We start from the raw sequence: 17,168 nt of genomic DNA, 5'->3' as shown, positions 1-17,168 counted from the left end.
TGATCGAAACATTTAAATATATTAAAGGGTTAAATAAGGTCCAGGAGGGAAGTGTTTTTAATAGGAAAGTGAACACAAGAACAAGGGGACACAATCTGAGGTTAGTTGGGGGAAAGATCAAAAGCAACATGAGAAAATATTATTTTACTGAAAGAGTAGTAGATCCTTGGAACAAACTTCCAGCAGACGTGGTAGATAAAACCACAGTAACTGAATTTAAACATGCCTGGGATAAACATATATCCATCCTAAGATAAAATACAGAAAATAGTATAAGGGCAGACTAGATGGACCATGGGGTCTTTTTCTGCCGTCAGACTTCTATGTTTCTATGTTTCTATGACTGCTTCTTGGAAAGTCACATGTTATGGGGAAGAGCTAACTGTTATGAGGTGGTAAGATTTGAGTCAGTCAGAAAAGGGTGGTGATCACAGCAAGAGTGGTATGTGAGACTGTGACAAGAGACAGGCCTCTACAGGCCTCTTACACTGACATTTATTTATTTATTTATTTATTTATTTATTTATTTATTTATTCATTCATTCATTCATTCATTCATTCATTCATTCATTCATTTGTCCAATACACAAATACATAGGAAGAAAAATAGACATGTAGTAATATATATAAGGGTAAAATGAACTTAGAGGAGAGGATATATGAAAGAAAGAAAATATATATGATAAGTGAGAGAAAGGAAAGACAATTGGACAGGGGACGAAAGGCACACCAGTGCACTTATGTACACCCCCTTACTGGCCTATTAGGAACCTGGAGAGGTCAATCGTGGAGAGTCTAAGGGAGAAACGTTGGGGGTTTGGGGTTGACACAATTGAGTCCGGTAATGAGTTCCACGCTTCGATAACTCGATTGTTGAAATCATATTTTTTACAGTCAAGTTTGGAGCGGTTTGTATTAAGTTTGAATCTGTTGCGTGCTCTTGTGTTGTTGCGGTTGAAGCTGAAGTAGTCATTGACTGGTAGGACATTGCAGCATATGATCTTGTGGGCAATACTCAAATCGTGTTTTACGCACCGTAGTTCTATAGACATATAACTGAGTGAGGGTCTTCTTGTGTTTATGGGACAGTAGAAATACAGTAGAGCATTATGTTCGACGTGACTTAGGTCAAAGAAACATCTGTGCTCCAGATATACACAATGTACAGCTTAATCCTTTAGTTGATCCAACAAAAATCTTTCTTCCTCCACTGCATATAAAGTTGGGATTGATTAAAAACTTTGTGAAAGCCACAAGGGCTCAAGTTTATTTCACAGAAATTCTCCAGCATTTCACCAGCAAAACTGAAAGAAGGTGTATTTGTTGGTCCTTATATCAGCTTATGAGAGCTGAGAGTTTGAACAAGCTCCAAGTGGATCTGTGAAAACTTCTTAAGAAAAAATAAATCTTGAGAATATGCTGAAGTGTTGAGGAACTGCTTAAAGCATATCAGTGTATTGGATGTTGCATGTCTCTGAAAATGCACTTTTTTGCATTCACATTTAGATTTCTTCCCTCCAAATCTTGGGGGTGTAAGCGATGAACAATGTGAGTGGTCTCAGCAGGACATTAAAGTAATGGAATACTGCTACCAGAGTTTTTGGTATGACTCAATGATAGCAGATTACTGTTGGTTTACTAAATATAAACTTGGAGGAATTGATGACCCTCACTCTGTCAAAGACCTTGGAGTACTCATATCTAACGACCTAAGTTCTAGAGCCCACTGCAACAACATTGACAAAAAGGCACTAAGAGTTGTTAACCTAATCTGTTGAATATTAAGTGTATTGCCTCAGTGTATTGCCATGTAAACTGTCTCTAGGCAGACTATGTAAATAGGTTGCGCCTGATTGGCTGCGGCGCTGACAGCTCGCGTTTGAGCGGGAACTTTGTGTATAAATAGAGCCGGTTTTGCCGGCTCCAGCTGAGACGCGTTCCAGCTGGTAGTCACTTCTAAAGAGCTGAGAAATAAAGCGAACCGTCTCGTTACGTGCTGTCTCGAGTCACTTCACCTGGCGACGACGGAAGAACGAGCCTTCGCCTGCCGCAATGGATCCCTTGCCGGTCGGGAGAGCTCCAGACTACTTCAACCCGGAGAAGACTACATGGGACGCTTATCTAGCGAAATTCGAAGTGTTCCTCGAGGCTGCGGGCATGAGAAACGCCGATGCCGATCGGAAGAGAGCAATTTTCTTAAACTACTGCGGCACCGAAATGTTCGATCTCGCCCAGACGTTGACCGACCCAACTCCGGTGAATTCCATTTCCTGGGACTCCCTGAAGACGAAGCTCTCCGACCATTTCAAACCGACAAAACCGCCGATCGTCTACCGCCACCAGTTCTCCAGAATGGGACAACTTGAGGGAGAGTCTATCAACCAATACGCGACGCGCCTCAGAGCCGTGCTGTCAAAGTGCCGGTTTAAAAATCCGGAAGCGCGCTTAATTGACGCCCTCATCTTCGGAATGAAAAACTCTACGGTGAGAAACAAGCTCCTGACCGAAGAGGAGCCTTCACTTCAAAACGTGATCAAACTCGCCCAGACAGCTGAAGTCGCTGAAGCAGCTGCTCGAGAACTCAAGCAAAACGATAAACAGGAAGTCGTGGCTCACATCTATTCGCCTCCTCAACAAGCCAACTCTCCTTCCGAAGCAACTACACCTCCACACCCCGAAGACGACTGCTTCCTAATTCGACAAGACCACCTCCAAGCCTCAAGACCTCCACGTCAAATTCTTCCCTGTTCCGGTTGCCGCGGAAACCATCCCCGCCATCAATGCCCCTTCCGGGACGCCGATTGCCGCCGTTGCGGCCGCCGTGGGCACATTGCTGCCGCTTGCAGAGCCCCAACTCCTGAGGACACCTTCTCCTCTACAAGGGCTGCCAGATTCAACAACCAAACCCGAGGGAATAGAGGCTTCCGCTCCTTCGGCCGAAACAAGCACTCAAACTATAACCGCGACTACATAAGAGGTACTCAGAACATCACTATTAATACGGTAACAACCACCAAAACAAAAATTAACATTTCTTTGCTGTTAAATGCTAAACCATGCCAGATGGAACTGGACACTGGTTCTCGTTATAGCATTATGCCTTGGACAAAGGTTAAACTTTATATGCCTCATGTTAACAAACATAACTTAATGCATTCTGATTTACGTATTAAGGATTTTCAGGGGCAATTAATTCCTGTTTTAGGCATTGTAAATGTACCAATTGTATACAAATGTTTTAAGGGTGACCTTCCATTACTAATTGTGTCAGGGCAAACTCATTCCCTTTTAGGCTTAGATTGGATGGACCCATTGGGAATAGGGATTTCTGGCATCCACACAATTACACATTCTGACAATCCTGATTTTGTCAAAGAGTTTCCAAATGTATTCAGTCCAACTCTAGGGACGTATAAAGGGCCACCTATATCTTTCTCACTAGACCCTAAGGTGCCTCCAATCCGGCTCAAAGCACGGAGAGTTCCTCTACCTCTGTTACCCAAACTAGATATTGAGTTAGACAAACTCATCCATCAGGGTATTCTAGTGCCAATTGATCAAGCGCCCTGGGAAACACCAATTGTCACTCCCCTCAAACCAGACGGCTCTTTACGTGTGTGCGCAGATTACAAGTCAACCCTGAACAGAGCCTTACAACACCACCCATACCCCATACCTGTTGTACAGCACTTACTGCATTCCCTGGGGGAGGGGAAGGTATTTGCAAAGATCGACCTAGCCCAGGCTTACCTACAGCTTCCCGTAGACGAACCTACATCATATTTCCAAACCATTGTCACCCATAGGGGAGCGTTCCGTTGCACCCGATTGCAATTTGGGGTCAGTGTAGCCCCGGGGATATTCCAGAGTTTGATGGAACGCCTCCTCACTGGAATAGGAGGAACTATACCTTACTTTGATGACATTCTAATTTCTGGAAGGGATCAGGCCCAATTAAATGCTAGAATAAGACAAGTTCTAACTAGGCTACAGGACAAAGGCCTTAGGGTTAAACCAGGGAAATGTGTATGGGGAACCAGCAGTGTTAATTTTCTGGGATACACTATTGATGGCGAAGGGATTCATCCCACTAGCGAGAAAGTTAGGGCAATACAAAACGCTCCCGAGCCACAAAATAAGTCTGAATTACAAGCTTTTTTGGGATTACTTAATTTCTACTCTGTTTTTTTGAGGCAGAAGGCCACAGCAGCGGAACCCCTCCACCGGCTGCTTCAGAAGGAAGTTCCCTGGCAATGGGGGAAAATTGAGAGTGAAGCATTTACCCGAATAAAAAGTCTATTAACGTCCAAAAGCGTAGTGGTACAGTACAGTTCATTACTTCCCCTACGTCTTACGTGCGATGCTTCCCCTTACGGGGTGGGTAGTGTACTGGCTCATGTACTGCCTAACGGTACAGAGGCCCCTATCGCATTTTTCTCCAGAACCCTGTCTAGCACAGAAAGAAACTACAGTCAGCTAGACAAGGAGGCGTTAGCATTAGTCTCAGGAGTAAAGAAATTCCACAATTACATTTTTGGTCGGAAATTCCAATTAGTAACCGATCACAAACCCTTGTTAGGCCTTCTAGCCCCAGACAGACCAACTCCACCTTTTATGTCCCCCCGCTTACTAAGGTGGGGAATATTCTTGGCAGGATATCAATATGAACTAATTCATAAGGGAGGGACAACCATCAACCATGCGGATGGCCTTAGCAGATGCCCCATTCCCGACTTAGTAGAGGATCCTGCCCCATCCGCTGATGTCTTATTAATAGAGTTGGCTGATAACCCACTGACTACTGCCAAGGAGGTAGCCGAGCATACAGCTAAAGACCCCATTCTCATAAAAGTTGTAAATTGTGTTCTCAAAGGGTGGAATAATGAACACTTGGGGACAGACTTGTCTGATTTTAAAAGTAAAAGGTTAGAACTCTCTGTTGTTAAGGGCTGCCTGTTATGGGGCGACCGGGTTGTAATTCCTGAAACTCTGCAATCTAAGGTTTTAACCATGCTCCATGTGGGCCATCCAGGAATCGTGAGGATGAAGGGGCTAGCAAGGGGCCATTTCTGGTGGCCGGGGCTTGATGGCCACATTGAGAGTTGGGTGTCAAAGTGTGACCCTTGCCAGGAGTCACGGCCTAAACCCCCAAAAACAACACCTATGGACTGGGAGCCACCCCAGGGCCCGTGGTCTAGATTGCATATAGATTTTGCTGGTCCCATTGATTCTAAATATTTTCTAATCGTGGTAGACGCATATTCTAAGTGGGTCGAAATAATATTGATGCATAACATCACCACATGCTCAACTATTAAAGCGTTACGCCACCTTTTTGCCACGCATGGCTGCCCAGATGTGTTGGTTTCAGACAATGGGCCCCAACTGACAGCCAGACAGTTTGAACTCTTCCTGGATCAGTTAGGGGTAAGGCATGCCCTCATTTCTCCTTTTTCGCCATGGGCGAACGGATTGGCAGAGAGATACGTAAGGGTTGCCAAGGAAGCATTGAAGAGGGCTGGCCCTGGGGAGGTGCAAGAGCACCTTGATGAATTTTTATTGGCACAACATATGACTCCCAATTCAAGAACAAATAGAAGCCCAGCAGAGATTTTAATGGGCAGGAAGCTCAGATCAACCTTGGACAGACTACATCCTGTGTATTGTACAAAGAATTATGTAAATGCTAATGTTGATAATGTTGAGAGGCATATGTATATGGGGCAATGTGTATTCGCAAGGAATTTTGATGGGGGGCCAAAGTGGCTTAAGGGCACTGTTATTCAACAAAAAGCACCAAAAACTTATTTGATTTCTTTGAACGATGGCCGAGTATGGACTAGGCACATCGATCATTTGAGAAGGTGCCCAGAAACTGGGGCTAATGCTACCGTTAACCCGCTGATTGCACACGCAGGCCCACCGATGGAAAACAACGCAACGCCAACATGGACGGACTTAAATCTGGACTCACCCATCCGAAGCCGCTCGGCCAGCCTCCCGGAATCATCCTCGTCAACGGAGGTCGGAGATGTGCCAGCCCACTCAACTCTGGGCCTCGGAGTGCAACCAGGCCCGTCGGAGTCCAGAGGAGGTACTAGCGAATCGACCTCCTTCCATGCCTGCGACGAAGGACTAACTGAATTGCGCAGGTCCACAAGAAACACCCAAAGACCTCACCGATTGGATGAATATGTCACATGGCTTTCTGTATAATCTGTATGGGTTTTTTTGTCTAGGAAGGGAGGGGTGTTGAATATTAAGTGTATTGCCTCAGTGTATTGCCATGTAAACTGTCTCTAGGCAGACTATGTAAATAGGTTGCGCCTGATTGGCTGCGGCGCTGACAGCTCGCGTTTGAGCGGGAACTTTGTGTATAAATAGAGCCGGTTTTGCCGGCTCCAGCTGAGACGCGTTCCAGCTGGTAGTCACTTCTAAAGAGCTGAGAAATAAAGCGAACCGTCTCGTTACGTGCTGTCTCGAGTCACTTCATAATCCTTCGCAGCTTCTTCTCTGGTAACATTGATCTGCTAACCAGAGCATACAAAACGTTTTTGTCAGATCAATCCTAGAATACAGCTCACCTGTATGGAACCCGCATTCCATATCTGACATCAATACAATTGAGAGAGTCCAGAAATATTTCACAAGAAGAGTCCTCCACTCCTCTTCCCACAACAAAATACCTTATTCGGCCAGACTTTAAATTCTTTGATTAGACAACTTACAACTCCGTCGTCTCAGTTCCAACTTAGTTATAGTTTATAAAATCATATACCAAAATGTCCTTCCTGTTAGCGACTACTTCACCTTCAACCGCAACAACACACAAGCACATAATGCTCACCAAAACTAGGCGACTTCATTGATATATCCATACCTTGGAGGCAACCACAAAGGCCCAACAAACAACCATAGAAACCATTGAAACAATATTAGAAGCAGGACTACTGGCATGCCTAGAATCACGACTACTAGTGTACCTAGAACCATGTTTTACATCTTTGGATAAACAAAAATCCAAGCACAGAAAAATGCAAAATAAACAAAACTAAATACCTAGAACCATTCAACAACCATCACTTCAAATACTACCTCAAAACAACTACAAGGACCTACCAACTCAACCACTGACATCTCCATTATAGTCAAAGACAACATCGAGCATGAGCAAAAACATCATAATGAAATCTTATTTGGATGAAAACGATGAGCCTAACATCAACGTAGTATGCAACATCAGCAGCAGCCATCATGCACAAACCATTAAGCCCAAAGAAATCATCAAAGTTTCCAGAGTTGGCCCCGAGCATAAGAATAAAGACGACTCGATGGCCCCTCCAATTCTGCAGAGTGGTTTGTAAAAACGAGTCCAACAAATGGAACTTTATCCACGCTATAAACTCCATTGCCAGAAACAGTATCAATCACAGCAAACTTAGATCTAGACTAGATCTATATCTATTACAATGCATCCACTCCAGTGAACTCCATGCAGGACTCAAAAGATGACTAAATCTAGGTGAAACAAACTTATACATAGAATACCATACAGAGCGCATCAAAAAGAAGACCCGCAATCCATCCTACAATAGCCAACATCCCCCAACAACAAAACAACATCCCATGCACCACCAACCAAAACTATGTAAGCACACTCCTTATTTCCTCTATCCAATCCAATACTAATATTAAATGCAAACTAATCAATGCAAGAAGCATAGTTAACAAAATGCCCAAATTCCTCATCCTACTAAACACTGACACAACATTATTTTTGTCTGTGAAACATGGATAAACACATCTCTCCCTCACTCCATAATCAAAGCAAGAAACTACCTTGTCTTCCGGTCCGACCATAAAACCCGCAGAGATAGCGGAGTAGCTATATTCTACAAAAAGTCACTAAACCTAAAAAATATCCAACCTACACATGATCTCAACCTTCCTGAAAACATTGTCTGTGATTTGTCCCTAAATATCACACTTCGCTTCCTATTTTGTTACAGAGCCCCATCACGCATGCGAACAGATTAAGCTCACTGCTAACATGGGCAGCTTCCTGCCCATTCCCCCTTGTTAATATAATAATTACATTAGTAAGAGCCAGTTTGGTGTAGTGGTTCGGATGTTGGCCTTCAAGCTATTGGAGGTTATGAATTCTAGTCCCTCTGGCGGAAAAACAAAGCAGGATATGTAGCCAAGTTCAAAAACTGCCACAGAAATATATGCCACTAAATAAAAACAGAATGCTTCAACTATCACAGCAAACAAGAGGAAAACCTCCTGCGCCCCAAATCCAACCGTACCTTCTACAACTTTGTACATAACAAACTCAAGGACTCAAGATCTATACCTCCACTAAAGAGGCCTCTCAATAAATAATGCTATGATGAATAAATGAAAGCTAACCTCTTCAACACATTCTTTGGCTCAGTCTTTGTAAACAGCAATGGCTCATACCCAAAATTGCCTACACGTACTACAAATACTCACAATTTAACACAAATAGACTTCACTGAAGACAACATTGAAAAAACATTGTGTGGCCTAAAACCTTCTCTGTCAATTGGACTTGATGGACTGTGTGCATACTTCCTAAAAAAGCTCTCCACAGCCATAGCTGAACCACTAAGCATAATATTTGAAAAATCTTACAGGACCAGTTCCCTACCAAACCTATGGTCACTAGTTACAGTCAACCCCATCTTCAAAAAGAGAGATCCCAGTCTAGTAGAAAACTACGGACCAATCTCTCTATGCTGCATCAAATGCAAAGTCATGGAATCAATCATAAACCAATCCATTACCCTCCACCTAGAAACTAACAACCTACTTTCAAACAAGCAATTCAGTTGCAGGAAAAAAATTATCCTGCAATCTACAACTACTACACTGCAAAAACATATGGACCTCAAAACCTGACCAGGGCAAAACAATAGACACAATTTATATAGAATTCTGTAAAGCCTTTGACTCAGTGGTTCATGATAAACTATTTCTGAAACTTAAACCCTATGGCATCTCTAGACCCCTACATGACTGGATAACTGTGTGTCTGTCAAACAGACAACATGGTCAAAATGGGGAGCGCCCCAGCTAATCCTGTTCCTGTTAACAGCGATTTATCCCAAGGCAGCATACTAGGACCAACACTTTTTATACTCTATATAAATGACCTTTCAATCATATTACAAGCAACTGTGTCCCTCCAATTTGCTACCCTCCAAAAAGACTTTGTCAGAATGGTCAAACATCTGGCAACTCCAAATCAAAACCAACAAATGCTCTGTCCTGCACACTGGCAAAAAGAATCAGAACACCAAATACAAGCTGCATAAACAAGACCTTGTAGATGACCCTCACTCTGTCAAAGATCTTGAGTTGTTAACCGAATCTTACATAGCTTCTTCTCCGGTATATCACACTACTAACCAGAGCATATAAAACTTTCGCCAGACTAGTCCTTGAATATAGCTCATCTGTCTGGAACCCACATTGCATATATACAGTAGAAAGTGTCCAGAGATACTTTACTAGAAGAGCCCTCCATTCCAACAGAATACCTTATGCAACCAGACTTGAAATCCTAGGATTAGAAAGTTTAGAATTACATCGCCTTCAGCATAATAGAAACATAGAAACATAGAAACATAGAAGTCTGACGGCAGAAAAAGACCTCATGGTCCATCTAGTCTGCCCTTATACTATTTTCTGTATTTTATCTTAGGATGGATATATGTTTATCCCAGGCATGTTTAAATTCAGTTACTGTGGATTTATCTACCACATCTGCTGGAAGTTTGTTCCAAGGATCTACTACTCTTTCAGTAAAATAATATTTTCTCATGTTGCTTTTGATCTTTCCCCCAACTAACTTCAGATTGTGTCCCCTTGTTCTTGTGTTCACTTTCCTATTAAAAACACTTCCCTCCTGGACATTATTTAACCCTTTAATATAGGGTTATGTAAGCATAGCTCATAAAATTATTTGCTACAATGTCCTACCTGTCAACAACTACTTCAGTTTCTACTACAACAATACACGAGCATACAACAGATACAAACTCAGTGAACTTGACTGTAGAAAATACGACTTTAGCAACAGAGTTATTAATGCTTGGAACTCACTATCTGACTCTGTGGTTTCTGTTGATTTCTCCCAATTCCTAAAAGATCAGTAAGGGCATGTATAAGCACCAGCATGCCTCCCATCCTTGTCCAATTGCTCCCTCTTATCAGTACCCATCTTATGTATATAAACAATGTTATATCTATGAATATTACAAATTCGTACTTGACAAATAAAATAAAGCAAAAAGCTTTTTAAGAAGCAGTAATTCAGTTGATGGCCAAAGATTTCCCATACAGAGTAATGTTTATAGGAATAGGGCTATATTAAACTGACACCTAGTGGCACATTCTAGTTATATAACAATTTTTCTCAAATAAGAAATATATGTACAATTATTTTTAGTTTATCCCACATATATTCTCATTTAGTGAAACATGTACTGTATACTAAAACATTAGTATCAATTATAGAACTGAAGCTCTGTAATTAAAGTGACACTTTTTCTAACATTCTACCACATTATTTGCCCTTTTAATTGCATTTATTGTAAAATGAAAATGCCAGGTTCAGTAAATACATAATTTAATAGAGACTAAAGATCAATTAAAAAGAGATATAAATGTAGCAGAATTTCAGAGAGAGAAAACATTACTAAGTAGCTGCATTGTAATGAATGAGTAATCACACCATTTTTAATCTTATTTGTACCTGCCAACATTTCATTCCCTGCCTCCCTCCTTCTTATTCCCATCCCCTTCCTTCCTTCCTTCATTCCTTCCTTCCTTCCTTCCTTCCTTCTCTCCCTCCATTACGAGCTAGAAAAGTAGATATTGCTCTGAATAAAGCTACCACAATTATTATTGGTTCAGTTGGCTTTGTCCTGCCTGATGTTCACAGAGCAGCAGCAGAATGATCAGAGAGACATAAATCATCAACATCTAGGCAACACTCTCTCTATGGCTTGTAACCAGTTTGTCAGAGATTAAAATCTAGGAAAAGTTTCCTTAGGTCGATGGAATATTTCAAAGAATTTAAATATAGAGTGAACCTATGGAAAGCTACAACAATGGATGGGATTAATAAAGAGCTGACATCTAGGTCTGGCAAAAGCTGGAAAGCATAGAAATAGTTGAAGAGACTATACATGGACATAATGTGGTGCAGTGGTTAAAGTGCAATATTGCAGGCTACTTTTGCTGGTTGCTGGCTGCCTGCAATTTGGAAGTTCAAATCTCACCAACTCAAAATTGACCCAGCCTTCCATCCTTCCGAAGTCGGTCACATGAGGACTCAGATTGTTGGGGGCAATATACTGATTCTGTAAAACTGCTTAGAAATGGCTGTAAAGCACTGTGAAGTGGTACATAGGTCTAAGTGCTATTGCTATAAGAAGCCCAGAGACACTCTGAAGAAATGGGGCTATCCAGTGGTTTCTGTTCTTTGTGATTGTGATAACATGCAGAAAACAACAAATATTGTACCTGTCCTTTGTATCCTAATCAGTGTACAGTTGAGTATTCTGCACCAAAAGGGTTAACCATTACTGCATCACTGCATTAGATCAAACTGGCTCTACTTTATAATATAAAAAATTTATGATATGAATTTGGATAATCTTCTGTTCAAGTATTAGAGGACTTTATGAGAAGCGGTGGGGAAAGGACAAACTTTACTTTCTAGATGTACAACAGAGATCTGATAAAGTTTTTAAAGATTTTGGTGTTTAAAAAAAGACAAACAGAAAATAGGTTCTGGAGAAGGTGTGGCCAACGTCTCGGCACCATGACGTTTTTCTTAGGGTTCCCATGGGAAATACCAAAACTTTAGTGGTTTTTATGAGCTGTTCCCCACATTCATCACAATTATGACAAATCACGGCTTGAACTATCTTGCTTTGTATGTAATAAGTTTCTCTCATATATTAGTTTCACCTCTTAAGTAGCATTACTGAAATAAATGAACTTTTGTATGATATTCTAATTTTTTGAGTTTCACCTGTACTGTTTTGGCAGTCTCCTTTCTGTTCAGGTGAAAATAGCTTGTTTTCAATTAGGTGCTGTTATACTGCATCAATTACCACAACAGTTAGGAACTTGAATGTTGTTGATAAGTAGATAATTAGCCTCTTGTTACCTGGTACTGCTCCTTTTGCTGGATCTTCTCAATTTCACCTCCTCATAGTATGTTGGCAAATGCTTGGCAATGAGTGGGTATAGACCATTTCAGACGTTTCAATCAAAAACCATTCGGTTCATCTTGATCTTCCTTGCTCTTTTCTCCACCATTCTGCTCTTATTATAAATTCTTTCATTTCAGTTATTTTTTATTCTTATCCACTTCTTTTAACCATGTAGCATTCTTGTTGTATTGTTTGGGGTTATCTGTGCTCAAAACTATACTATTTCTTCCTTCTCAGAAATTGATTGGTTCACTGCAATCTCTCCATTGATTGATTGACAATTTTTTTTGATTGGCAGATTCTGCCTATAATTTGCAAATTTGAGCTTCATATCTGATGATCTTCTTAGCTATAACTGCTATTTTATTACATCCAGTGCTCCTTATGTCTAGATGGTTATATTCTTTGATCTTTTCTTTCATCTGTTCTAACTTGTATCTGTTTTCAGCTTGTTGATCTTATTTTTCAGTCCAAACCTCCATTTTTGCGGTGAGCTGTTTGGCTTATTTTCTTCTTCGTTGATTTTGCATCCCAAGTATTCAGTTATAATTGCAACTGTATTATACATTAGTTAGTTTATTTCTTTCAGGGAGCTGGTACTTATATTTGATACTACAGTATTGATATATTTTAATGCTTGTAATGCAGGGGTCCCCAACCTTGGGCCATGACCCACTACCAGACTGTGGCCTATTCACAGCAAGGTTCTTTGAGCAGTGGGGCTGGTAAGCACATACACAGCTCAACTTCGATGAGTGATGGGCTGGCACACACATATATGCACAAGTTGTGCAAATTGAAGTGTGCCCACATGTGAGTGTGTGTGTGTGCAAACAGGTTGAGCTGCATACACATGCATGTGCATACCAGTCTGCTGCTTGCGTGGCCTGGTTCATCTCTCCCCTTCCTGGACCACCAAGCCACAAAGACTGGGGACCGCTGTTATAATGACTATTTCTTCAAACCTATCCTGTTTTTATATTGTTTTAGATGCTTGTTTATTTTTTTATTTCAGTTCTTCTACTTCTTTAGTTAGAGGATTTAGTTCTTTCTGAGGCAGAGAAGAGATGCCTGGTTTCTGAATGAAAACAGTTCAATAGCTTTGCTGGCTTCCTTGACCACCAAGCCTCTCTAGTTTACTTTTACCATATAAGTTACTTTTGGCAAGACTTTGATTTATTTGCCCAGGATAGACCTTTGGAATTTTTTCTATTCCACTTATGTAAATGCTTGATTTTATACTAGAATGGAATGGAATAGAATAGAATAGAATAGAATAGAATAGAATGAAATTCTTTATTGGCCAAGTGTGATTGGACACACAAGGAATTTGTCTTGGTGCATATGCTCTCACTGTACATAAAGGAAAATATAGATAAGTCAAGAAACATGTGGTACAACACTTAATGATTGTCATAGGGGTCAAATAAGCAGTGAAGAAACAATCAATATTAATGAAAATCTTAGGATACAAGCAACATGTTCTAGTCATACAGTCCTAAATGGGAGGGAAAAGGTGATAGGAATGATGAGAAAAAGTTAGTAGAAATAAAAGTGCACACATAGAAAAAATTTGACAGTGTTGAGAGAATTATTTGTTTAGTAGAGTGATGGAGTTCTGGAAAAAAACTGTTCTTGTGTCTAGTTGTCTTGGTATGCAGTGCTCTGTAGCGATGTTTTGAGGGTGGGAGTTAAAACAGGTTTTGTCCAGGATGTGAGGGGTCAGTAAATATTTTCACTGCCCTCTTTTTGACTCGTGCAGTATACAAGTCCTCAATGGAAGGCAGGTGGGCAGCAATTGTTTTTTCTGCAGTTCTGATTTTCCTCTGAAGTCAGTGTCGGTCTTGTTGGGTTGCAAAACCAAACCAGACAGTGATGGAGGTACAGGTGACAGACTCATTGATTCCTCTGTAGAACTGTATCAGCAGCTCCTTGGGCAGTTTGAGCTCCCTGTTAATATTACAAATTAACATTGATCTGCTAGCCTGTGTCCTGTTATTTCTGATTCTGGATGTTGTTCTTTTGAGAACCTGTGCATTCAGCTAGCAGTTCAGTGTTGGTGTTTAATATGAAATAAAGTGCTCTGCAGTAACAATTATAATAATTCGTAATAACAGATAATTATTTCTTTATTTTTAATCACTTTATATTTGCAAGGGGTAAAAACCCCTCCTTCTGGTCCTTCTGTAGCTGCTGGCCCTGGTTGCTCAGCTACCAGTCCTGAGTCTTTTTAGCTTACTAAGGTGAACCAAAGGTTTAATCTGCTATTATGTTGCTGTCTTTAGAAGCCACTGTCTGATGGAACAGATTCATCCATATGCAGCACTGTGGATTACAAACCTCCAGATCCTTTGGAGGAGCAAGCAGAAGCTGAAGAAAATATGGAGAATGAAGGTCCAGAGGAATGTTTCACTGAAGGTATCATAGTCAGAAAACAAGCTCCACTCATCAAATTTGCAGATGACGCCAAGTTGGAGAAGAATAGTTTACATTTCAGATAATAGATTAAAAAATTGAGCATTTCTACAAATGGGGCCGGTGGTGGGAAATCCATCCATTGTCTTTCAAATGTTGCTGCTTTTCTTCTTCCCATTTGCCAGCACATCTCTGGGTGATTTTTCTTCTGGTAGGGCACCGAGTTGGCTCCATATCTAGTTGCCCAGGACGATTTGTTCTGCATCTATCTGGCCATGCTGCCCCTTATCCACCACACCTGGAGCATTCATCTAGCTATGCTGACCCAGCCATTCTGAGTCAGCTGTCCAGAGTTAGTCACACTGAGCTAATCCTCCATGTGAACCAGGCCAGGCCTACCCATCAGGCCAGGCATACCCACCTGGCGGTGCTGAGATGGCTGTGCCCATCCAGTCATGCTCACCTGATTGCAATAAGTTGTCATAGACTGCAATGAGTTGTCATACACTTGGACAGGGGGTTGAACAGAGGGGCGGTGAGATCATACCCATCCCTATTATTCTCATTGATTGGTTTTAAATTTGCTTATCACCCATCTTGAGCAACTTTTCTATGTTTTTCAAGTATTCTCTTCCACCACATGTGAAAAAAGAGTCCTCCAACATGTACATAATGTTAATCATGTATTAATTATTATGGATAATTAATGTTATCCTTCTTATCTTTTCTAATATCTTCCCTTATTGGTATTTTAGGATTATATTACTTTGTTGTTTGCATGTGCTTCTGCACTGGACACAAATTTCTTCATGTGTCCAATCACACTTGGCAATAAAGTACTCTGCTCCCCTCCCCTCCCCTCATCTATTCTATTCTATTCTATTCCATTCCATTCCATTCCATTCTACTCTACTCTACTCTACTCTCTACCTACCTTACACTACCTTACGCTACGCTACCCTATGCTACCCTACCCTACCCTGTTCTGTTCTATTCTCTTCTGTTCTATTTTCCTTTGCTGTTATGATAAGGGAGTCCAAAATTGTGTGGTCAGCATTAAGAGCATACAAGGAAATGGCAAAATGTCTGTGTAGTTTGCTGCGAATGAAAATTTCAAGTTCCCAGCATAGATTTAGAACAAGGTAGAGCAGCTGCAGTGTTAAATGTCTCACTCTTTCTTCCCTTGCAGCCTGTGTTCAAAGGTGTCCTTGCCTGTATGTTGATATCAAAACAGAAAAGGGAATGAAGTGGTGGAATCTTCGGAAAACATGTTTTACAATTGTAGAACACAATTGGTTTGAGACCTTCATTGTCTTCATGATTCTTCTCAGCAGTGGTGCCCTGGTGAGTGTTTATCTTTTGCAATAAGTTTCCCCCTACAGTAATACAAGTTAGAATGAGAGTGATTTTAAATTACTCTTGTAATATTGCTTCTTTTAAGAATATAGGCTAATCTTCCTAGTTTGTTAAATTGTTAGATTGTATAAGTATTGTATAAGTATTCTTCAGTTTGAAGAATAGTAATACATCAGGTCAATTGGATTCAGCAGATTATGTTTATGATCATGTTGGTGATCCAGTCTCTTCTAGGAAGGCAATTTCAGTGCAACCTAGTCATTGCTCTCTCAACTCAAGCTACAAATAAAGTTAAGGTTGATTTCTCAGTTATTAATATTTGCCACTCCCACTCAAGGTTTTGGTGATGCCCTGGATAGGTCCAGTGCCTCTATTTTGGGACATGACCAGATCTCTGGATGCAGCAAAAATATTCACCTGAGGAAAAAATGGTTCATCAATCTATAAACAAAATATTTAAGTTCACTAAGCTGTACTATTGATCAATAGTTTTACAATTCACTAAATTATTTTTAAATGCTAGAATATGTTTTATGGGAAACATGCACATGGGAATTAGGAAGTAAAGATGTTAAAATGGTAATTTAAAAAGCTGCATATAGGTTCTTAAAATATTTTATATAGTTTTTATGCTCATTTAATATAGTGCTCATTTAAAATTTACAAGCCTATATTTTAACATATCAAGCAAAAGAAAACAAATTAGCATTAAACTTGATTAAAACATATCACTTTGGAAGAGGTTGTGTTAATTAAAGCAGTAATAAGAAGATATACCAAGGTAGAAATAAACTCACATGCCTTATATCATTATACAAGAGAAAAATAGTTTTTTAAAAAATAGAAAAATGGCAATCGGAGCTTGTGGTAAGCTTCCATTTTTTCAAAAGATCTCCAAGATCTGATAAGATGTACATTTTTTTAAAAACCCTCAGGTCAATGATACATTTAAGGTATTATTTAGATCAAAATTTGGTGTTAGGCTTTGAATACTGTTATTTACTGCTGAAACCTTGAAACTCACCTTAACTTGAATAATGATGTAGGAAAGTGAGCATGACATTGTGGAAAACAAGTCTTGGAGAACATATTTCTTTCAATCTTAATTATTAAACATTGAAGATGGGATTCCCAGGAATTTTC

The 17,168-nt window shown here is 40.4% G+C and overlaps 1 protein-coding gene across 2 annotated transcripts in view; it reads left to right on the top strand.

Annotated features, from left to right (window-relative positions):
• LOC139153692 (sodium channel protein type 4 subunit alpha-like) overlaps window positions 1–17,168 on the top strand; it is an 86,854-nt gene that overhangs the window by 53,003 nt on the left and 16,683 nt on the right. Inside the window, exons 16-18 of one of the 2 annotated variants that reach the window (XM_070727965.1) lie at window positions 14,489–14,497; window positions 14,540–14,672; window positions 15,859–16,013. In XM_070727965.1, coding sequence (XP_070584066.1) covers window positions 14,489–14,497; window positions 14,540–14,672; window positions 15,859–16,013 — 297 coding nt within the window. The remainder of the gene's footprint in view (window positions 1–14,488; window positions 14,498–14,539; window positions 14,673–15,858; window positions 16,014–17,168) is intronic. The other variant, XM_070727966.1, reaches the window with a different exon arrangement.

Source organism: Erythrolamprus reginae, chromosome Z (assembly GCF_031021105.1).
Source record: "Erythrolamprus reginae isolate rEryReg1 chromosome Z, rEryReg1.hap1, whole genome shotgun sequence".
Classification (NCBI taxonomy): Eukaryota; Metazoa; Chordata; class Lepidosauria; order Squamata; family Dipsadidae; genus Erythrolamprus; species Erythrolamprus reginae.
This window is presented reverse-complemented; position numbering and strand designations above follow the sequence as displayed.